The sequence below is a fragment of the Prosopis cineraria genome, unplaced genomic scaffold, assembly GCF_029017545.1.
Source record: "Prosopis cineraria cultivar Desert tree isolate PC_DT_omini unplaced genomic scaffold, ASM2901754v1 PC11, whole genome shotgun sequence".
Lineage (NCBI taxonomy): Eukaryota > Viridiplantae > Streptophyta > Magnoliopsida > Fabales > Fabaceae > Prosopis > Prosopis cineraria.
Window position 1 is genome coordinate 14,800,629 of NW_026555342.1, and position 24,496 is coordinate 14,825,124.

Sequence of the window (24,496 nt, forward strand, 5' to 3'; positions counted from 1 at the left end):
GGAAATTTCGAAATGTATGCTCTTCGCGGATGATATAGTTTTTATAGCAGAAATAAGAGAAGAGGTTAATTGCAAACTTGAGTTATGGAGGAGGACATTGGAGTCGAAAGGATTTTCGTCTGAGTAGAAGTAAGACGGAATATTTATATTGTAAATTTGGTAAAGGACTATTCGACAATAATTTGGAAGTAAATTGGAAGATCAAATTATACCTCAAGTGAAAAAGTTTAGATATTTGGGAGCCATTATTTAAAATGATGGCGAAATCAGTGGAGATATTTCACATAGAATTCAAGCTTGGTGGTTTAATTGGAGAAAAGCTAAAGGAGTTATTTGCGATCGTAAGGTGCCTAATAAACTTAAAGGAAAGTTTTATCGCACTGCTATCAGACTGACAATGTTATATAGTAGTGAATGCTGGGCTCTAACGAGACAGCAAGAGCATAAAGTTGGAGTAGCAAAGATGAGAATGTTACGATGGATGTGCGGACATATACATAAAGATAAAATTCAAAATGAGCACGTACGCGAAAAAGTGAGGGTGGCACCTATTGAGGAAAAAATGGTAGAAAATTGGTTGAGATGGTTTGGGCATGTACAAAGAAGATCAAGGGAGGCACCAGTGAGAAGAGTGAAACATATAACTTTGAGTCCGATTAAGAGAGGTAGAGGAAGGCCTAAGAGAACACTCTTGGAAGTTGTTGAACGCGATCTCTTAATTAATAATATTCCTAAAAGCTTGATAAATGATAGAACACAATGGTGTCTTGCAATTATATAGTCGATCCCACCTAGTGGGATAAAGGCTTGTTGTTGTTGTATTCATGTTACAAAAGGTTGTGAAAGTGCTATCATTTATTAGTGATGATTTTTTGTTGTCAAGATTCCTGGTGCGTTGCTGAAAATAGTCACTACAATTCCGGTTTATGTTAGCTTCCAAATTCTATTCTGGCCATCCATGTGTTGGATTGGGGAAGATGGTCGTTATAATTTTGAGTGGCCAGTTGAAAATTTTAAATTTTAATTCTGTTGTATTATTTACTGTAACATAGTTGCAGGGGTGATTTTAAATATTTATAAATCATGTCACATGACATGATTTACATCGAAAGAATTGAATGTGCATAGAAAGGAGCTTTAATGAAAAAGGTTGTTTTACAACTTTGCGTTCGTTTGATCCCAAAGGGTTCAGAATTTTTTTAAGTTTGGGACAAAAAAGGGTTTATCAGATTGAACCTGGAGATACAGATGGTTAAAGCACAATAAAATTGAAAGGTGGAAGAGTGAAATGTCTTCATGCAATTTCCAAGACATGAGCAATTAGTTGTCCCTTATATGTAGAAGTGTCTTCATGATATTAGCTTTTGGGGAGCCTAGCTAACGATGGTTTAAAGGAGGAAGAGCAAATTGGCAGCTCTGAGTGGTTTATCCGTAGTTTCTTATAGTAATAAGCTTCTAATTGATATGTTTGCATGTTTGGGTTCTCTTGCAGGTTGCTTTATTTTGTTGGCTTTAAAGCTTGATATGAGACCATGCTCAACTCACCCTGCTCAAGATTAATATTTTCTCTCAGTTCCAATTCTCAACTCACCCTGCTCAAGATTAATATTTTCTCCCAGTTCCAATTTTTTTCCTTTCAATATTTGATGGTGTTCAATGAAAACATAGATAGTATCCTCCTTTTCTATTTGTTGAATAGCTTTGAGTTTCTTATGATGTGTCTGCTTGATTATTTTTTTTGAAAAAAAAGGGACTTGAAATTCCATCTATGTGCTGATTTTTTATTTTTCTGTTTCTTTGTACTATTTTAATTTGATGTTGACAAGTAAATTTTCTTGGACTTGTATCACTTCAATGCAGACTTACCAGTGAACATATTTAACATGGAGATCTTTTTGGGCTATGAGCATCATGCATAGCTTTATATGAAGAACTAAATTTATATTATTCTTTCAATTAAATGGATAAGTTATTTGCATTTAGGTTTTTGTCATAGCTTGTAGATGACTCAAACTATAAGAATGCGACTAAAACTAAATGCTTAAATATACGCCTTTCAACAGTGAAACTGAAAATTATGTTGGCAATGTAATATAGATTCAATGCAGTATTTCTCATGCTTTTTAATGATGCTCAAGGCTTGATAATAAATCCCCAATAACGATATTTTTCAATTGGTCAAAAAAGAGAGATTATTAATTTGTAATTTGAATATAATGAAAGTGCATGCTTCCCGTGTGGTAGGGAGTAAAAGCTATTTATGTAACTAAATATCAACTTTCGGGCAGTACAATTGTAAGCCTCCTTGCAAACATATATGGCAACTTGAAATTTTTTAGTTATATCTATATATATATATATATATAATTCATGGACATTATTGTCCATAAAGATGGTTCACCTTCTAAATTGATGATTTATATTTCAATATATTTGTCATTTTTGATTGTGATGTTTGCATTTATTTTAAGGTTAGATGACAATTTGTTACTCCATAAACTTTTGAGATCTTAAGCTCGTTTTTAGTACAAATTTAATCTTTCATTTTTTAAAATAGTACAATGTCATCCTTTATTATTAATAAAAATTAATTTTAACTGTTAGTTACCAAAAAATATACATCATTTTTATGTAATTTGAAGGCCTTTACTAACATGTTTTGAATTATTTCTCTAATGTTTAGGTTTTTTTGTCATTTTACAGTTAACTAATAATTAAAGTTAACTTTTATTAATAACAAAAGTGAAAATTGTATAGTTTTTAAAAGTTAAAGGAGACATTATACTAAAATTAAATTTATGATCCTAGATGCTCCTTAGCATATAATTTAGAGGCCAAATTACCCTTTAATCCTTTATTTATGTCTACTTATTAATTTATAATAATTTTTCTGCAAATTTTTTTTTTAGATTTTGATTAAACTAATTTTTTTGCTAAATTTTTTTTTGAGTTGTCATGACAATTATTTTCATTTGGAGTTAATAAATCTTATTTCTGACAATAAGTGAAATAAATTAAAGAATTTTGTTATAAAATCAGAAAAATAAATTTAAATTTTTTTATTTATCATCCTACTAAGTAAAATAAAATATAAAAGCATATATTGACAAAAGATACAACGAGTTGTAAATTTTTTAATTAAGTAAATATGATGCTTTTTAAAAAGATACTAAGAATTATTATAAAAATATGTTAATTTTTAAATTTTATTTAAAACATCTTTTAAAAAGAAGGGTGTCATAATCGCGAAGTGGAAAAACCGGAAAACCTAGCTTTCATTTTTCTTCTTTACCGGAAAGCTTAACTATTTGTAAATAGAAAAAGAATAATAAAATTTTTTTAAATGATATAAATAATAATTTAGTTTCTCGTAATATTATAATTTTATTAAAGTATTTAGAGATCTCTTTATTGATAAAATTTAAATTAAAAATATTATTTTATTCTAATTAAAAAAATAAGTCTTAATTATAAACTTTTGCTTAAGAAATCAAAAATTCTGTTATGTAAATCACAAGAGTTGAACAAAAAATTATAATTTATGAAATATAATTTTTATTATAAAAAAATTTTAATCATAATTTTTATTTTGTGAATTGTAAGAATTAAACAGAAATTAGAATTTGGCATTATAATTTCTATTATTGAAAAATAAATTTTTAAAATAACAAACCCCTATTTGAGTAATCAGATTATCAGTTATATAATTTGAAGAAATTATTGTCATTTTTCCATTATAATAATTATGATTTGTTAAAAAAATCATTTTTTCTACAATAAAAAGATCATTTTGAGTGAAAAAAAATTAAAAATTTGTGATTTCAGTATCAAGCAACCACCAGATTAACTAATTGGAGGTGTGTTTGAATTTTAATTGGGGTATAATTAATTATAAAAAATTAATTAATGTGATTGATTTTGAATATAATTGATTATGTTATAAGATATATAATTAATTTATAAATTAATTAATAATATTTGTTTCAATTAAAATAAACTAATTAATAAGATTGATTTTAATTAAAACTGAAAAGTAGAATTGGAAAGCAGAATTGAAAATTAAGTAAAACTATGATTTTGTGAAAATATATCCAAATATCATTATTCTATGTGAAAATCAATTATGAATCTAAAATCATGTTTTTCAAAAAATATCCATACATCCATTGTATATGTCAAAATCAATTGTAAACTCAAAACTATAGTTTTTTAAAAATATCCAAACATTCCTATACATGTCAAAATTAATTATGAACTAAAAACTATGGTTATTTAATAAGCTACTATTACCTTCTTTTTAATTCATATTTTTCAATCATAATTTTTTTTAAAATTTATCAAAAATCATATAAATTATTTTACAAATCATATTTTTGGGTTTATAATTGATTTTGACATATATAGATGTGTTTGGATATTTTAAAGAAAAACATAATTTTGGGGATCAAAATTAATTTTAGCATGTATATGGGTATTTGAATATTCTTAGAAAAGCATGATTTTAAATTATAATTAATTTTAACATGTAATAGAAGCGTTTAGATATATTTTTGCAAAAACATGGCTTTGACATCTAAAATTGATTATAGGGACAATTTCAATTAAGAACCACAGTAGATATTTAATTTCAGGTGAGTCCAAAAAAAATTTAAAATTTATTTTAGTCCAAGAAAAAAAGTCAAAAGAATTTGACTGTGAAAGGACTAAAATATCTTTCATTTATTTACAGAATTACTAATTATTAATTTTATTACTGTATTTGTTAATTTATAAATATGAGTTTCAAGTTACATGAGTTGATATATTAATCATTATATAAACTTAAAATCGATTATGCAATCATAAGTAGCAATATCATTGCTAACTTGTTAACTTTATTTATTAATTTTTTAAAATTACTTATTAATTATTGAGATGTCTTATAATTTACTAATATCAATTATAAATACTAACAGATATTATAATTAATAATTAAAGTTAAGAAATTAATAATTAATGTTGTTAATTGTATGGTCGGATGTAGTTTACAAATGATAATTGTAAATTAATAAATATAGTAAAAAAATTAACAATTAGTATTCTGTATAACAAGTGAAGCGTATTTTAATTTTTTTTTATTATTAAAATTTTTTTTGACTTTTTTCTCTTAAAATAAACTGAAATTAAAAAATTTTTTAAATCCACCTAAAATTAAATTTTTATAGCGGCCCTACTGAAATTCTATCTTGATTATATGCGTTGTCCAAACAGGCACTTCAGGGCTCCTCTTCTGTAAACCCTAATCCCAACGGTCATTTCCAAGCGCCGACCTTCGCTGGCTATAAAATAGCTTTTCGCTCGTCGCTCACGGCTTTCCAAGCCAAGCAGGGTTGAAGGATCGTTCCCTGTAGCCTTCTCGAGGAGAAACAGAGTTGTGCTGCGTTGAGGGCGTGAATCAGGTTCGAAAAAAATCGTTGGATTCAGCATTAGCGGCCAGACCTGATCTAACAATTTTTTTTAAATCCACGCTCATCGGAAGTATTAAAAGAAGAAAACAAAATCTTCAAGCCCAGTCTACGGAATGGTTCTTGTGATTCTTTCGTTACCTTTTCAATTAGAAATTCCAGCGGAAAGGTATGTTTCTCGTTAAATTTATTTTTCTTTGATTTTATTGCATTTTTTATTTCAGCCTTTTGTTTTATGTTTATATTTTTTCTGCTTGACGTCGAATGTTTCCGAGACTTCTTAACTTCCTGCATCATATTTTGATTCATCGATGCACAAATCCTGAGGCTCTGTATAAACTTAATTATCAGCGGCCTAATTCAAAGTGCAGAGATAGATGTTGGGAACCGCTTTGCAGCCTTAACTTAACATGTTTTGGTTGCCAGTATCACCCATAAATTTCTATATTGTTTTTTTTAACTCTGAAGGTGAATCAGTTGCGGAAGAATCTTATAGTGACAAATTGAGACGTTATTTAGACTTGATAGGAGAATCATATCATAACACATGCATATTACTATACTACATACATGACTGTGCCAGATTGTCCGAGGACAAACAGAGCTATGCTGCGTTGAGGGTGAGGACACGAATCAGGTTTGGAAAAAATCATCTTAGATTCAGCATTAGTGGCCAGTCCGGTTAGCATAGGGCGTCTTAGTTCATATGGTTTTTTTCCCTTTCCTTTCCAATTAGAAATTCCAGCAGAAATATCTGTTTCTCTCTCTCTCTCTCTCTCTCTTTATTTTGTTTGCTTTGATTTTTATTGTATTTTTAGTTCAGCCTTTTGTTTATCATTATATCTTTTCTACTTGACGTGGAATGTTTCCGAGACTTCATAACTTCTTGCGCCATATTTTGATTCACGATGCACAAATCCTGAGGCTTTGTATAAACATAATTATCAGTGACCTAATGAAAAGTGCAAAGATAGATGTTGGGGTCCGCTTTGCAGCCTTAACTTGACATGTTTTGGTTGCCAGTATCACCCATAAATTTCTATATAGTTGGTTTTAACCCTGATAGAAAATCATTTGCGGGAGAATCTTATAATGACTGATTGAGTCTTTATTTAGACTTGATAGGAGAGGAGAATCATATCAGAACACATGCATATCATTATACTACTAACATGACTCTGCCAAATTAAAGCGATCACAATTTCTTTTTCTTTCAATAGTTCTGATTTCTTTTTTCCCCCCATTGTGGGCATGAAGCGCATCATTGTGTCTTTTCAAAAGATACTATATGTGGGTTTACAAAGGAGCTACAAGCTGCTGTGTATCTTCAATTGAACAAGTTCTTGAACTATGAATTGTAAACCACATAATCTAAAACATTAAGTTTTGATGAACTTCCCATTCTTGTATTTCTTTTTAATATTATTTTGACTTGAGCCCTTACGAGACTTCTATATTGACTGATTTGAGGGGAACGACAATCATATCCAATTCTTGAAGGATTGGCAAGATAAAAACAGTTGCGAATGGCAACTCTTGTAATAAAGCGTTCCTTTTGTTTCATTTTCATGTGAGTATAAATTTGCCTTAAGTTCTATCTCACTGAATTCCTAATATTCCCCATTATGGACTTTCAGTGAACTTTAAACAGAAGCAAATATTTGCCTGCATGCATTTCTGGAGTGCCATTGTCATAAAACATAAACTATATTAAGGTTTGAAGCTGAATTGGTGATTACCCTCTGTTGAGTTTGTTAAATGACTATGAATTTGAACAGATGATGGAAGAACTTAAATTTTATGTACGTTCCATGTGGCCTTCAAGTCATTTACTGACAATGATTTGCCACTGTGCATAGTTTTTGAACCACTCAAGGAACAAATGTTTACAAAATTAGTAGCTTTACTTTTTTGACCTGTTTAAATGTTCTGTATTTATCTTACTGCCTCATATAAGCTCATGCCAAATTAATTCTATTTAGGTATGTATCTCAGTAAAAAGCTTTTTTGCTTCATTGTATAAACTCCCTACGGTATTCATGTTATGTTTTCTGTCCCTTTGGAGAGCAATGCGGTTATCATGTAGCTTTTAAGAAATATTTCATTTTCAGTGATAGGTTGTCTATTTTGATGTTGAAAAATATCGTATAATCCACGACAGGGATGGGCCATTCAATGAAAAAGGGACTTAACTACGCTCCAATAAGAAAGTTATCTCTGATATTTTCAAACAAATTGTCTTAAATTAAAAAGAAGTCACCATTATAAACTCTGCATTTAAATTGTTATGTTATGCCATCGTTTTAGTAACATTCTTGTTGAAGTGTGTGACTTTTTTGTTAGATGTTATTTATTTGAACTTCTGTCTTTTATGTTTTGTTTAATATCAGTGGAGAGTGGAAGAAATTAGATGTTTTTCTTTAGACTGGTTGATTACATTGAATGTGAAATTGGGGATGATGGAGCAGAAAATTTTCTTCATGCAATATGCCAATGGTTTCATGTATAATATGACGAGGAATAAAAGTGAAGTAAATTTGAGTTGTTTGCGTTTTATTTTCATTGCTAATGGAGAAAATGAATTAAACCGAAAGTTTTTCGGAGTCATTTGAGGTCCACAATTATATTGTTTAGTGTTATATCTGATGCAGCCAAAAAAAAAAAACTGTTATATTTATGTTTTTCTAATCACAGTCAGAAGCACCCTTATGCATGATTTGAAGAAAGATGAGACTAAATTCCTTTAGCTTGTGGGTTTATTTCAATTTTTTGGGGTCTCTTTGTCTTGTGAGATCTTAGTTTGGTTTCTTTTGTTCAAAAGGCATGCTTGTTTGTTATTCTCTGAATTATGTAACTAATGAATTCAGCATACAGTGAAACATCACTTTTAAAGAGCTCAACATCTATAACGTTATCTTAAAAATTCTTGCTTATCATATTTTTCGTGATTCTTCGGACTATATCCAATTCTTGCTTAAAAGTTGAAGTTAACTTTTCTTGTTGCCAATCTGCGTAGTTTTGATTGAACAAAATGTTTGCAAAAGTAGTAGCTTTTCTTATTTGACATGTTAAAATTGGTCTGTATTTATCAAAGCTAATGCCAAATTAATTTGATTAAGTTATACTTCTTTTCTAAAAAAAATATAAAGCATTTTTTAATGAGCTAAATGTTAAAAAAATATAAGGCATTTTTAATAGTATTTTAAATCAATGCATTTTTTTTAAAGTGTCCTTATCAAATAATTATTTTATATTTATTTTAAAATGAAACATTCTATTATTATATAAGGATAAATATAAAAAGATAATATTAATTAGAGATATGTAATTGTTTTATTTGGAGGTAAAATTCAATTAAAATATTTTATATTTTTTAATAGAGAGAGTATATTATTATCTCAGCGGTAAAAAGCTTTTTGGCTTCATTCTATAATCCCCATTCATGATGTCATATTTTCTGTCTCATTAGAGACCAATGCAGACATGCAGTCACCGCGGGGCAAATTCCAGTCATTAAAAAGTTGAATCTCCTGCCACTCTAATTGTATTCTTTTGGACCAACCACTCTAATTGTATTTGAAAAATCTTATACATTAATGATGATTTAACTTCTTTGATAAAAAATGATGATTTAACTTAAAGAGGCTTTGGGGTTACTGGTAATTGATACTACTTTTTGTTTTTGTTTTTTTATTTTTGAATACGAGAAGGTAAGCTGAGAGCTTGGGTAGATACAATTAACTAGAGCTTACTAAAGCAAACACAAAACATTAACAATTACAGTCGTAGTCCTTCTGCGTTAATTCCCTGCACTCTTGAGGAACTCAGTCCACTACTACCAAGGTCTCGCCTCCTCCATGGGCGTTTCTTGCCATATAGTCGACAACTGCCATACTCTAGTTGTTCAGAGGATCCAGCACCGATCCAAAAATTCTAGTCCACGGCCATTGTTTGAATCTGTTGTAGCATGGACTATGTTGAGAATTCCATTTAAGCAACACCTGCAAATTACCAAAAAAAAAAAAACTTTGAAGCATGTTATGTTAATAAAAGCTCTCCAAATCTCACGCGCTTAAAGGCACTATGGAGAATATGCAAGATTTCTTTCTCACTATTACACTCAAAAGGACATAAAAGATTATCAAAGAAGCCTCTCTTGGCTTTAAGAAAGTTAGCTGGAAGTCTTAGGTGATACACTTGCCACATGAACATTTTAACTCTTTCAGATATTGGCCACCTCTAGAAATTGTCCCATTTAGGAGGGCATCAAGTGGTCTCCAATCTCATTATATACTACTCGATAATGAAATCTCGTTAGTTATTTTAAATTAGCAATTGTAAATCATCTAAAAATTAAATTTAAACTATTTGATGTTTGCAAAAGATGGTATTTTGCATGTTAGTAAAACTAGACTGAACTGGTTGGTCTAATTAATTCAATCGAGAGTCAGTTATAGATTCGATCCAGTTACTACAAAAAATTGCTCATTCTATGAACCAAATGAACTAGCTAAAATTGATAAAATTGGTGAGAAATTGGTTGAATTGAATACATTATTTTTTTATTTATATTTTTTAAATATAATTTATACATATTTATGCCCAATAAGCATTATGAAATGAAAAAAAAATAAAGAAGTATATATATGAATTATTTATGTGTGTGTATTAAAGTTATAAATTATAAATTATAAAATAATTATATATGTATTGGATGAAAATGATGTAATATTAATGATATTATCTCTTTTATTGCATATTATTTTGTTTGAAATTTAAATATTTATTTTTACTATTATATATTATTATTTATTTATAATATTTAAAATATATTAATTTATTTATGATCAACTAAACTACAGTTTAGATTGTGGTCCAACTATTAAACTGTAAACTAATACCTGAATGGGTTTAATAGCAGATTCAATTTTCATAACATGGGTATTGTCTATTTACTCCATTTGGTTATAATTATATAAAATTGAATGGTGAGTAGTTTTCTGTGTTTTCCTTGTTGATAAAAAAAAATATTTATATGGTAAAATTAATTACCTTTGCTATTATTGAGGGATAGTAGTTATACATTTAGATTTGTTAAAATTATATATAACTTGTCAATTTTTTATCCTTTACAATTAAAAATAATAGTAATAATTTGCTGATAATGAATTGAATTCAAATATACACAAGAGTTAATGAGTAAATAGGACTCTGAATTCTTGTTTAAAAATTGCTTTGAATTTTGAACTTTTAAAATATGTAAAATAAATCTTAAACTTTTAAATTCATAAAAAAATAAACCTTCACTGTTAACTTTTTTAATACTGTAACTATCCACACGGGTACTATAATAATAAGGGTTAAATTTATAGAAAAATAAACTCTGAATTGTATCTGTATGGACAATAACGATGTTAAAAAATTAACAAAATTTATTTTGTTATAAATTTAAAAATTTAAAAATTATTTTTTATATTTTAAGAGTTCAAGATATAGAGTTATATTTGAATAATAGTTTAAAATTTTATTTACTCATTAATCTTATATGCAAACAAATTGTTACAATTGTCGACAAAAACACTCAATTCTCGTCACAATGGGACCCTCCATGAATAGAGAAAGAGTAAAATTAGGTCATGAGAGAATAAATGTCTTTCTCGTATTTAAATATAAATAAAAATTAATTATGTAATTCTTACACTCAATTATAATTTAATTTTTAAATTTTAATTTATTATATTTCAATCTTTAACATTTTAATTTATTTATAATTTAATTTTTTAATTTTAATTCTTATAAGCTGCAAGTCAGTTCTTGTATTTTTAATTTTTTATATATTAATTATTATATCTTATAAAATAAAATTATAAAAATTAAAATTATATTAAAATTTATTATTAATATTTTATATTAACAAACTTTTTCAATCTTTATAAATTTTATAAATATTAAAATTTTAAAATATTTTTAATTTTTATAATTTTATTTTTTAAAACATAAAAATAAAATATTTAAATATTTAAAATTATAAAGATTGAGTTGAAAATATTAAAATTTAAAGATTAATTTAAAAATATTAAAATTTAAAAATTAAGTTATAAATAAATTAAAATTATGATAATTAAATTATGATAAGTTAGAATTTAAAAATTAAATTATAATTAAATTAAAATTATAAGAATTAAATGATTTTTTTTAATATACAATTAAATGTACGGAATATTTCGTATTTAACGGTTCGTATTTAAATGAAAATACAAATGCGAGATAGCTCGCTTCTTCCATAGTCCACTCCAGGAATCCCTCCCTAATGGCGAAGGCTTCCCCTTGAGCGATTCGTTCTTACCAGTCAAGCAACATTGGAGCAGATTGTGATGGACGGTGCTACACCATTTCTTCCTCAAGAAATCGTCCGAAACATTCTCAAACGACTGCCTGTGAAGTCCCTAGTTCGATTCCAATGTGTTTCCAAAGAGTGGAAAAATCTCATCAAGACCCCATCTTTCATCGCAGATCAGCTCCACCATTCCAGTCATCAAATCCCTTCTCTTCTTTTGCAACAGAATTATAGAAATGATCCTTTGCGTTTCTATTTGCTCAGTCGCGAGATGCGAATCTTTGAAGTTCCGAACCCACCTTTGATGGGTTCCTTGCTGGGTGCTAAGATTATCGGTTCCAGCAACGGCCTCGTCTGTGTTGAAATCGATAGGTATGGTGTTTCTTCTCCTTCCCTTTTACTGTGGAATCCATCGACTAGAGAGGTCAGACCGTTGTCAGTAGCTATGCATGGTTCTGATGGTGATTGCGCTTTAGGATTTGGATTCTCTCCTATTGTTAATGATTACAAGATAGTCAGAACTTATGCTGAGTATGAAAACGCTGTTAAGCGAGTGGAAGTGTATTCATTAAGCACTGGGTCATGGAAAGAAATAGAATTTAGGAACTTAGAGGGTGTGCGAGTTTATTCTGACTTTATCAATGTTGTCACTGTTAATGGAGCTGTGTTTTTTTATGGTGCAAATGGCATAGATGAAAATGCTGAGGATATTGATAGTTTGTTAGTTTCCTTTGACATAGCAACGGAAGTGTTCACCGTGATGCCATGGCCTGATTTAGGCTATAATTCGACTGCCTACCTCACTGAGCATGACAACAAACTAGCTATCGTTTGTCTCACTGCGAATCGAAGAATCTTCCAAGTTGAGTTGTGGGTGATGGAGGAGGTAACCAGTGCATCAGGGAAGAAGTCGAATTGGACCAAGAAATATAGGAGCAAATCCTATCCATACTTTTTAATGCCAGTGACCATGTGGGGGAATGAAATTATTTGCTCTGTTGATGTAACTGAAAGAGATGAGTGGGAGGATGATAAACCAAAAGCTGTTATATGTCTGTTCAATGTCTGTACTAATGAATCTAAGTTCTTGACAATCCACAGGGGCAGTCGTTTTCGTAATATTTTCAATTATGTGGAAAGCCTTGTGCCGGTTGGCAACATCCACATTGAAGAGCCTAGGCGGCAGTCCTAAAGGAGGAGGAAGAAGAAGAAGAAAGAGCCTAGATCCTAAGTCTTAATTGTTACATTGTAGATTAACCTTCCTAAGCACTTTTGGTGGAATCCTTGATGCCTTTTTAGATGTGTTTTGCAGAATGATGAATGTAGTTATTTAACTACCAGATGTTTGTAGCTTTTTTGGACTTATCTATAATATCATGTTGTTTTGCTTTCTTTCAAATATGGATATATAATAATTTAGTCTCTGGTGTGTGGAGTATGTGGGACTAATTGTTCATGTAATATACTAATGGTTTTATATCACACGAGAGGGAAGGAAAATGGATAAACCAAATTTTATTTGCTTGCTTTTTCATGTCATTTTTATGGAGAAATGAATTAAATACACTGGTATATCTGAATAATGTTGTACCTTAGAAGATGGTTTGTGCTCTTTGGACCATTTATGGTCTAGAAGAGTATTTGCTTAGAGTTCTATGAGGTTCACCATACTAAGTTTCTGTTGATTTTTTTCCCACCACCTCATTCAATCTCATTTTTCACTTCTTATTCTTTTTCTCATCATGTCATGCATGCCAGAACCAATTTTTCACTTTATGAAATTTCTTCACTCAAATCTCTATTTGATGTCCGTAGATTGCAAAATATATATGTTGAGAATTCTTTGTTTTATTCTTTGTGTTTATTAGAGTTAACTAAAGTAGTTGTTAGGTGTAAGTATTTATCGCTTTGTCTTGTATATTCCCTTTATATATATATATATATATATATATATGAAAATCGATAGATCAGTAAAAACATTGAGTACATTTTTTCTAATCACTTTCTTTTCTTTAATTTAATATGGTATTAGAGTTGTGGTTCTGAATTCTTAAGGCCGTGCTTCATTCTAGCCTATCTCTTTTTTCTTTTTGAATTCTGTTCTTCCATTTGTCATTGTTCATCCGTGTGTCTCTATTGACTGACCTATTGCTATATGACCTTCGTTCATTACACGCACGCCACCACCGTGTCTAAAGGCCGTCGATCGATTAGTCCTTGGAGTTTTGTTGCCATCGGTTGCCGCACGCACTCCCATATGTCACCTTTGTTTCTCTGTGTAGCCTCACCTTCTTAGCCCATGAAGGCTTGTCTGATGTCCATTCTCACTGCCTTTTGCTCCATTGTGCTTGCTAAGGTCTTCTCCTTCTAATCTTAGGGTTGATTCTTCTATGATGTTTACCTTAAAATCCAAGACCATTGCCGTTTTTTCTTTTTCTAGTGGTACCCTTATTATTACTACTAAGAAGTTACACAGGCCTTTAAATTACAAATCTTGGGTTGCTTCAGTTCATCTCTAATTTAAGGGACAAGGCTATTTAGATCACTTGACCAAGCAAGTAGCCGATATTCTTGAAGCTTAGCAACCTACATGGATTAAAATTGATGCTCAGTTGTGTTCCTTGTTATAGAATTTCATTGATCCCAAGTTACTTCCTTTATATTAGTCTTTTGAGACTTGCTTAGATGTTTGGAATAAGGTTGCCATTTTATACAGCAATGATATTTGTTACTATTGCGATGTGATTACCTCTCTTGTTAGTTTAAAGTAGGAGGACATGGATGATATTGCTTATGTCAGTTGCATTAAGTCTCTTCGTTAGGAATTTCGCTCTCTAATGCCTACTACTTTTGAAGTCGAGGAAAAAGAGTGGGATAAACTATTCATGGTTCTTACTTTATACAATATTCGTCCTGCTCTCAGTCATCTTTGAGATTAAATTCTTGGTGGATCATTACTTCCGGCTCTAAATGATGTCCTTACTCATCTTATTTGAGTCTCTCTTAATACGGTGGCTGCTCCCAAACCTATTACTACTACTTCTATTGATTTCTTAAAACCTACTTGTGGTAGAGGTGGATGTAGTGGTCCTCGAAAATGCCCTTAATGTACTTACTATAACAAGTTGGGACATACTTGAGACTGTTGCTATAGTCTTTATTGGCAACCTTCTCTGATTGCCAATGTTGTTTAGACTTTTGACTTGTACTCGCATGCATCCTCTACTCTTAATGCGCAGCAATCTAATTCCATTACCTTGAGAGGAGCTTATTATAAAGAGTATCTCCAGTTCTAGGCCAACAAGCAATCATCCATGTTGCCTCTATTGCCCAGGCACCAATTCTACTGCTTGTCTTACTCATTCTTCTCTTTGACCATGGGTTATTGACTCAGGTGCTTCTTCTCATATGTCTGGTAATAAAAATCTTTCATTTCACTTTACTAATTCAATCTCTCTTCCGGCCATTATTATAGCTAGTGGTTCTTCTATTATAGTTAAAGGAATCGGCTAAGCTTCCATTTCTCCTTTTAATAATTTGCAATCTGTCCTTTATGTTCTTGGATGTCCTTACAATCTTACTTCTGTTAGTCAACTCACTCGTGCTTTCTCTTGTTTGATTATCTTTAGTGATATCTTTGTCATTTTGCAGGATCAAAGTACGGGCTGGATGATTGGTGTTGGGCGTGAGTCCCAAGGACTTTACTATTTTCCATTCACTATATCACTAGCCCCTTGCATTGTCATCCTACTAAATCTTGTTCACAGTCGTCTTAGCCACCCTAGTCTTTCTAAAATTCAGAAGATGGCTCCTTCTATTTCAACTTTGCAATCTCTTGATTTTGAGTCATGTCAACTTAGAAAACAAACTCAGTCTTTGTTTCCTAATCGTATCAATAAAGGAGCTTATGCTCCTTTTAAACTTGTTCACTCTAATATTTGGGGTCCTAGTCGTGTGACAAGCAATCTCAATTTTCAATACTTTGTAACTTTTATTGATGATATTTCTTATTGCATTTGGTTATATTTATTAAAGAATCATTCAAGAGTACTCTTTATGTTTCAATATTTTTGTACTGAAATTAAAAATCAGTTTAGTCCTTCAATTTCTATACTATGAAGTGATAATGCAAAGGAATACTTCTCTACCCTATTTGTCCATTATTTATCTTCTTAGGGTATTTTGCATCAGTCTTCATATGCATACACACCTCAACAAAATGGTGTGGTTGAAAGAAAAAATTAGCATCTTATTGAAACTGCTCACACTCTTCTTCTTCACTCTAAAATGCCACATTGTTTTTGGGCCGATGTAGTTCTCACTGCTTGTTACGTGATTAATTGCATGCCTTCTTTTGTTTTACACAATGAATTTCCTTACTCTATTTTGTTTCCTTCTACACCTCTTTATTCACTTCCTCCTTGTGTTTTTGGGTGCACTTGCTTTGTCCATAATTTGACTCTTGGCAAAGACAAACTTACTGCTAAAGCCATTATATGTGTTTTTCTTGGGTACTCTCGAGTTCAAAAAGGTTATCATTATTTTTCTCCTACTACAAACAAGTACATTACCTCAGCTGATGTTACTTTCTTTGAGACCTCTCTTTATTTTCTCTCCTTCAAGTTTAAACAATCTTTATCTGAGGTCCTTCCTCTTCCTTACCTTGGTTCGCCCATTATTGATAAACTACTCAATATTCAAACATACCATCGTCTCTTTCGTCCTTCCTCCTTGGCAAGCCCTAGTGATATACTTGTGGACTTGCCCCCTACTCTAGTACCGGCTCTTGCTTAGATCCAGCATCCCTGTAATGATGCCCTTATTGCTCTTTGTAAGGGTACTCATTCTACTTGTAATCCCTATCCTATTTATAATTTTTTGAGTTATTACCAATTATCTCTATCATATATTGCTTTTGTGTGTTCTTTGTATTCTGTTACCATTCTTAGGAATGTCAGCGAGGCACTTGCCCATCTTGGGTGGCGACAGGAAATGCTTGATGAGATGGCTACTCTTTATACTAATTATACTTTAAACCTAATCGCCTTACCTCCTAGAAAGTCATTGGTTGGTTGCAGATGGGTGTTTACTATCAAGATTGCTCTTGATGGTTTTATTGATCAGTTGAAAGTTTGATTAATTACCAAAGGCTATACCCAGATCTTTGGCCTCGATTATGATGATAGTTTTTTGCTAGTTGCCAAAATTGCAGCTATCACTCATTGGACTCTTTATCAATTTGATATATAAAATGCTTTTCTCTATCGTGACTTTGAGGAAGAGGTGTATATGGAGCAACCTCCTGGTTTTGTTGCTCAAGGGAGTCTGGGAAGATTTGTAGACTACATAAATCCTTTTATGGATTAAAACAATTTCCTCGAGCTTGGTTAAGTAGGTTTAGCATCATTCTTCAAGAGTATGGAATGATTCGTAGTGCTGCAGATCACTTTGTATTCTATCATCACTTACCCTTTAGGCAATGCATTTATCTAGTTGTTTATGTGGATGACATTGTTATTATAGGTAATGATTAGGATGCAATCTCTAAACTCAAAAATCACTTAATGAAATCCTTTCAACAAAGGATTTGGGTAAGCTCAAGTATTTTTTGAGTGTTAAGGTAGCTCAATCATTGGCTAGAGTTGATATATCACAATGAAAGTATGCTCTTGATATTATGAAAGAGACAAGGATCTTGGATTGTCGACTGGTTGATACTCCTATGGATCTAAATGTCAAACTTCTACCAGGACAAAGGGAGCCTCTTGTAAATCCAGAAAGATATTAGAGACTAGTTGAAAAACTCAATTACCTCACTCTCACTTGTCCTGATATCTTTTTCCCTGTAAGTGTGGTAAGTTAGCTCTTGGAATCTCCATGTGATATCCACTGGGAAGCTATAGTTTGGATTCTCAGGTACATCAAAGGATTCCCAGGTCAAGGACTCTTATATGAAGACAAGGGAAATTCTCAAATAATTAACTATGGTTATAGTGATAAGAATGATTCCTAAGATGATACTCAAATTGTTGGGTATAGTGATGCATATCGGGCCGGATGCTCGATTGATCAATGCTCTACTTCAAGGTATTGTGTATTTATTGGTAGAAATCTAATTTCTTATAAGCGTAAGAAACAAAATGTTGTCTCCAAGTCTAGTGTTGAAGCTGAATATCGTGCCATAGCCTTAACTACATATGAATTTATCTGGTTAAAACTATAATCAGGCTGCAATGCATATAGCCTCCAATCCAGTGTTTCATGAGAGAACCGAACACATTGAGATAGATTGTCATTTTGTGCAAGAAAAGATTCAATCTGGATGTCTTGCTACGAAGTATGTTAGCTCCAATGATCAACTAGCAAACATATTAACCAAAGCTTTTTGAGGACCTCGAATAAAGTACATTTGTAACAAGCTTGGTGCATATGATCTATACACACTAGCTTGAGGGACAGTGTTGAGAATTAGAATTTATTCTTTGTATTTATTAGAGTTAACCAGAATAGTTGTTAGGTGTAAGTATTTATTGCTTTGTTTGTATATTCCCTACATATATGAAAACTGGTAGATTAGTCTAAACATTGACTACATTTTTTCTAATCACTTTCTCTCCTCTAATTCAATTTTATATATATATATATATATATATATATATATCAACATTGAATACCCTATCTTTCATCAAGTGTTAATTCCTTATCTTCATTACAAACTTGACTCTCAGTCTAATTAGTGATACATCTATATCTATAATCTTTAATATTAAGTGATCCTTGTTGATTAGTTACTGTTGATCAACAGTAAACATCCAACCTTTTTTTGTCCTTTTATTTAATTTTTTTTATATTTTTTAAAATTTTTGCATGGTAATTGTTTAATTTTAATATAGTAAAAGGAAATAAAGTATAACATGAGACTGTAATGAAAAAATAAGCGTATGACCTATGATAAAAATAAGTAATAAATAAGAAATTTTCATGTGTGAGTATAAATTGAATTAAATTAATTTCTATATGTATAAAAGAATTTAAAATAAAACAAATTATTTTTTGTATTTTTTTATTTGCATAGGGTAAATGTTCTGCAATGTTCAAAAATTTTGTGGGGAGGGAAGACAAAATCTAAGAAAAGTGCAACATTCTAAAATTTTAAATGGGGGAAGGAAGAAGGATTGATGAGAAAACAGATTGAATAGGGCTTTTATGAAGACTTTCTAAACTAGTTAAGACTAAAATCCAGTTTAGAAAGTAATTTTTTAGATTTAAAAATAATTATTATATCATTTTCTAAACTAGTTTCATACAAAATCAGTCTAGAAAATAATTTTAAAAATTAATTTTTAGAAAATATAAATATTTCTACATCAGGTCCACATTTAACTGGTTTAGAAAGTACAAAAATTTATTTTTTTAAAAAAGTAGTCACATATTCCAAACCGATTATAATGTCAACCAATTTAAAAAATATTGTTTAAACCAATTCTTATTTTGCCTAATTTAAAAAGTTTTAAAACACACCATTTAATTACGATAATGCTACCGCCTCTTCTTTCTAAATTGTATATGCTGTAACTAGTTTAAAAAGTGAGCTTTATATTAGTATTTTTTCACTAGTGAAAGCTAGTTGTGGAGGAAGAGGCTGAGAGATGATTGGTTTTTTAGTTTCCTTTGACATAGCAATGGAAGTGTTCAAAGTTATTTTACTCTGCATGACAACAGACTAGCTATGGGTTGTCTCACTTTGATTGGAACGTCCAAATATTCTTTGCAAAGCTGATATGACTGAAAGTGAAGAGGATAATTATAAACCAAAAGCATTTATATGTTTGTTCAATGTCTACTAGTGAATCTGAGTTCTGAAGTGTCCACAATATCAGCCATAGTTTTTCAATTATGTGAAAAGCCTTGTAGCAGCTGAAGAAGAAGAAGAAGAAGATAAATCCCAAGTCTTAATTATTATATTGTAGACTTGCTTTGCTAAGAACTTTTGATGGAATCCTTGATGCCTTTTAGATATGTTGTGCAGAATGACGAATGTAGTTATTCAAGATATTTGTAGCTATTTTTTTTTTGGGTTTACTTATCCATAGTATCATGTTCTCCCGTGTTCTTTCAAATATGGGTGTATAACAATTTAGGCCCATTACTAAATGTACTAGATTAAAAAAAACTAAAATAAAAATAAATTAAATTATTTTTTTTCTTTATGATAAGTATAATAAAAGTCATTAGTATATATTATAACTGTGAAAATCATCACATCCTCCAAAAATTTTATGAATTATAATTCTTAATCTCATGAATTAAATTACTCCTCTTCCGTTAGAATGTGCTCACATATTCCTTTTGATCATCCTATTGTTACCTTAATTTTTTTAATCCATTGCATTCAGTTCATTCTAGTAAACAAATGGGACTAGTTGTCAATGTAATACTCTAATGGTTTTATATCATTCCAGAGGGAAGAAAAATGGGTGAAACTAGATTTGAGTTGCTCTTTTTTTCATGTCATTTTTAATTCTACCTTATGACACTATATTTTGTTTCATTGTCTATAATTTTTGAGTTTTTTTATAATTTTTATCTTTTCTTTTTGTAATTTTTATGTTCTTTTATGTCATTTTATGCTTAACCAAAGGTTAAAGTTAATTTTTGTTAATGAAAAGAAATAGATTGCACTATTTTTAAAAGTTGAGGAAATAATTTGTATAATAATGAGTTTAGAATTTATGATACCACTTGATCTAAAGTTTATAAAGTAATTTTTTTTTATAAGCAATCATAAGCTTTACAACGGCCTTCAACAAAATTTTTTTTTCATAGAAGCCCTAGTCATGATATTAGATTTTTAATTTCAAAGTTTGTCTCCAATTCTTTTCATATTTGCAAGTTTAGTTATCTTAATTCTATTTTTTTTTTTCTTAGACGAATCCTATTGCACAACTCTTTCTTACATTTTAATATATCGATGTTTTTATTAAAAAAGAAAAATGAAAAATGAAAGACCAAAGCAAACATAAACTTCAGGGACCCATCATCCCCTTTAATCTTCTGAACCTGTAGCTTCCTAGATTAGTTATTCCTCCATCAGATTCCTTTAATTCCAAAACAGTAGAAGCTGTTACACTCGAAGCACGTTCATTGATAATAGGCTTAAAAAAAATCATGCCACACTAAAACATTATTCTGATTGACCATCATCATTAGCTTATTCATTCCGACCAAAGTTTTCACCAATTTATCTCAGGATAAATTTCTTAATTCCCACAAGTCAGGATAATGACCTTTTCACATTTTTTTTAATAAAAAGATCAATTATATTAACCACAGAAGGCAAGCAAGATTATTAAAAGACTAGGATTTACCGATCCGCTCATAGTCGAAGCTTTGGGGTTCTTTGGTGGTATTTGCTTGCTTTGGTGCAATTCTGAGTGCTACTTCTATAAAATTCAAAAAACTAAGCAAAACAACATTTTTTTAATGCAAGGCCATGAAAAATCATATAAAGAGACTAAAGTCAAGTTACATATAGAATCATAAGATTAATACAATCAAGAAGCAGATTATCTGAGATCATAATATCAAAATTATCATAGGATGTTTGATGAACAAGCAAATCGACGCATCCATTCACTTCTCTATAAATATGGTCGAAGGTAATTTTTTAGTCCTTCATAGTCAGGTCTCTAATCTTCTTCATGTATTCTAAGAGGGGATGGCTTTCTGATTGATTATGTTCAATGAGAGATAGAGCTTTTATGGAATCTGTATAGATGTTGATTTTAAAAAATTTAGCTTTTCAATAAAGATTGAAGCCCTTCAAAATTCCTATAAGTTCAGCGACTTTGATAGGATGGTAGCCAAGGTTCTTTGTGAAATCCTTGATCCAATTACATTTATCGTCTCTAATAATGTTCCCATAAGCAATCACTCCATTGATGTTTACAAAGCCATCAATATCAAACCTGACCCATCAAGATGCAGGAAGACGTTATTTAGATATTTTGACTACTATACTTTGTTAATGCAACAATCTCTTTCAATTCCACGAGCAGACACCTTTTGAGAGAGTTGCTTGGCTATGCCTCCTCTCCCACTATCATCCATCCTGACTTAGCCCGATTCACTTTCTATAATAATGAACAAAGGAATTGATTGTTTAGTAAAGAAATAAGCCCACCATCTGCTAGCATTAGTACTTCAAAAGAGAAATATGAGAGCCAAAAAAGGGAAGGTGAGGAGCAAAAGATTGAAAAAGATCATATAAAAAAAATGAGAAATGACATATTAAAAAAGATAAAACAAATAAAAATCATCATATTGACACATTTATAAAATATAGTCTATATGACATTAAAAATAATAATCATTATCAAAAAACACTTGGTTCAATTGATGGAATGAGTTAGTTTATTTCAAAATTTCAAGTTTGATTCTTGTAATATACATTTAGATTAAATAAATAAGGCAAATACATTCTCAACATACCATGCCTCAAATACAGAAAATACTAATAATCATATGATCGTATGATGGTGGCTGCAATATAAACAGATGACTTCAAATTCTTCCTCCTGTATCCAACTATCCATAGTTCTTAATTTAAGAAATACAAAGCATCATATTAATTAAACTCACCTCAAACGTGGATGAAAAGTGAAAACTATACTCTTTGTATTCAAAAATCTAAGTGGTGATTCCAATTCTACTTCGATAAAAAAGATTTTAGAGCTCTTATTCATTACTTACACATAATTATAATATATAGAATCCGAAAGAAATGAGTACTTCAAATATTTTAGTTTAGTGGATTTGATCAAAAGAAATAATTCTTTTATTAGATGTTGATTAAAAGAAATAATAAAAAAATTATTTATCCATTTCGTGCAGCTCTTGAGTAATCATAATCCTTCTATGGGACTCATCTCATCAGTGATTTTCCCTAAAATTATTTAATTGACAATATATTCAGTTTCAGTGGGCAAAGCCTTTTCTCCTTTTTCTTTTTTTGAATCAATCCAAAGGCTTTCCTCTGAGAGAAGCGTTCTTCCAGTCGAGCGCCATGAGCCAGGTGGGAACGAATGGCGACGACCCAGTTCTTCCCCAAGATATCATCACCAACATTCTCGTACGCCTCCCAGTAAAATCCCTAATCCGATTTCAATGTGTCTGCAAACCTTGGAAAAATCTCTTCAAATCCTCATCTTTCATCGCTGAACACCTCCAGCACTCCTCTCTTCAAAACCTTTGTCTTCTCTTAGAAGATTTTGGAAAATATGATCCTTTTCAAATATGCTTGCTCGATCGTGAGATGAAAGTCGTTCAAGTTCCGAATGATCCTTTTACCAATTCTATGCGGTGGTGTGTTTGGACCATTGATTCCTGCAATGGCTTGCTCTGTGTGGGCATGGCTACTTTTCCTAGATCTCTTTCCCTTTTAGTGTGGAATCCAGCTACAAGAGAGACAAGACCGGTGCTTAGAGCTGTTAATTATTCTGAGGATGAATATTTTTGTGTGGGATTTGGGTTCAGTCCAACCCTTGATGATTACAAGATAGTGAAAGTTCGTGTTTCTGAGATTGATTATCTGGTTAATCAAGTGGAAGTGTATTCATTAAGCACAGGTTCATGGAGGGAAGTAGAATTTGGGAACTTAGATGGTGTAGCTATTCATTCTGATGGTTTCACTACTAATGGAGCTATCTTTTGGATTGGGCTAAAGCTTGGTGTGGAGGAGGATGAAGATGATATTAATTTTATAGTCTCATTTGACATAGCAATGGAACTGTTTACCTTGATACCAACACCTCCTTCACCCTTTTCTGTTCGAACTACATCATTTCCCAAATATCTTACTGCATATGAGAACAAACTTGCTGTGCTTTCTGACACTTTGAGTGGAGACTCCAGATCGTCTTTGATTCATTTGTGGGTGATGGAGGAGGGGACTGGCACAAATAGGGAGAGATGGAGTTGGACAAAGAAATACACTAGCAATCCTTATCCAGACTTGTTTTTAATTCCAATAACTATATGGAGGAATGAAATTGTCTGCAATGTTAGATCCATTGATCAAGTTGAAGATGAAGTAGAGAATGATGAACGAAAAATTGTGATGTTCAATCTCACAACTAATGAAATTAAGACGCATGATATCCGCAAATCTGCCCTTGGTTATGGTATTTTCAACCATGCCGAAAGCCTTGTACCAATAGGAAACATCCATACTGAATAGCTTTGGTCCAAAATTTTTCTTATTATATTTCATGTTTACCTTGTTTAGGCACTTTTGGTGGGAATATACCTATAACCTATAAGAGTTTAGTTCATTCCAGAACTATATCTAGAATGATGAATGCAGATATGCAATAATAGATTACTGTAGCTTTATTTGACTTTTCTATAGTATCAGGTTTTTATATTTATTTACTGATGCGTGGATTATTTGGGACTTTGTTGTCCAGCTAATTTATCCGGGACTTTGTTGTCCAGCTAATTTATCCATTGTTAGGTATAATATGAGTGAGAAGTTGATATGTAAAATAATAAAAACCATGTGTTATCTAGGTAGTAGTAGTTATTAAAGGGCAGTTAGGTCATTTGTTGTTTTGTTTGACTATTCTGCACCTAAAGCCTATAAATACTAGGTTTCTCCTAATTGTAATTAGGCTGATATCATAATAAAGTGCATCATTCAGAAACCTCCTGATTC

The 24,496-nt window shown here is 30.8% G+C and overlaps 2 protein-coding genes and 1 long non-coding RNA gene across 3 annotated transcripts; all 3 read left to right on the forward strand.

The window, feature by feature from the left end:
* Positions 1-5,310: 5,310 nt before the first annotated feature.
* LOC129286956 (uncharacterized) lies at positions 5,311-7,500 on the forward strand. Its single transcript, XR_008587556.1, has 2 exons — positions 5,311-5,613; positions 6,028-7,500. It is a non-coding gene; the product is annotated as an uncharacterized LOC129286956 (long non-coding RNA).
* Positions 7,501-11,736: 4,236 nt separating this feature from the next.
* On the forward strand, positions 11,737-13,180 carry LOC129286848 (putative F-box protein At1g32420). Its single transcript, XM_054922922.1, has one exon. The coding sequence runs from the start codon at positions 11,819-11,821 to the stop codon at positions 12,971-12,973; it is 1,155 nt and encodes a 384-aa protein (XP_054778897.1). The 5' UTR covers positions 11,737-11,818; the 3' UTR covers positions 12,974-13,180.
* A 9,666-nt stretch (positions 13,181-22,846) lies between these two features.
* Positions 22,847-24,019, forward strand: LOC129286165 (putative F-box/kelch-repeat protein At1g12170). The gene has a single exon (XM_054922181.1). It carries the CDS (start codon positions 22,847-22,849, stop codon positions 24,017-24,019), a length of 1,173 nt encoding a protein of 390 aa, XP_054778156.1.
* The last annotated feature ends 477 nt before the right edge of the window (positions 24,020-24,496 follow it).

Coding starts and splice junctions, on each gene's coding strand:
- LOC129286848 (XM_054922922.1), top strand. CDS start 11,819: ATGGACGGTGCTACACCATTTCTTCCTCAAGAAATCGTCCGAAACATT.
- LOC129286165 (XM_054922181.1), top strand. CDS start 22,847: ATGAGCCAGGTGGGAACGAATGGCGACGACCCAGTTCTTCCCCAAGAT.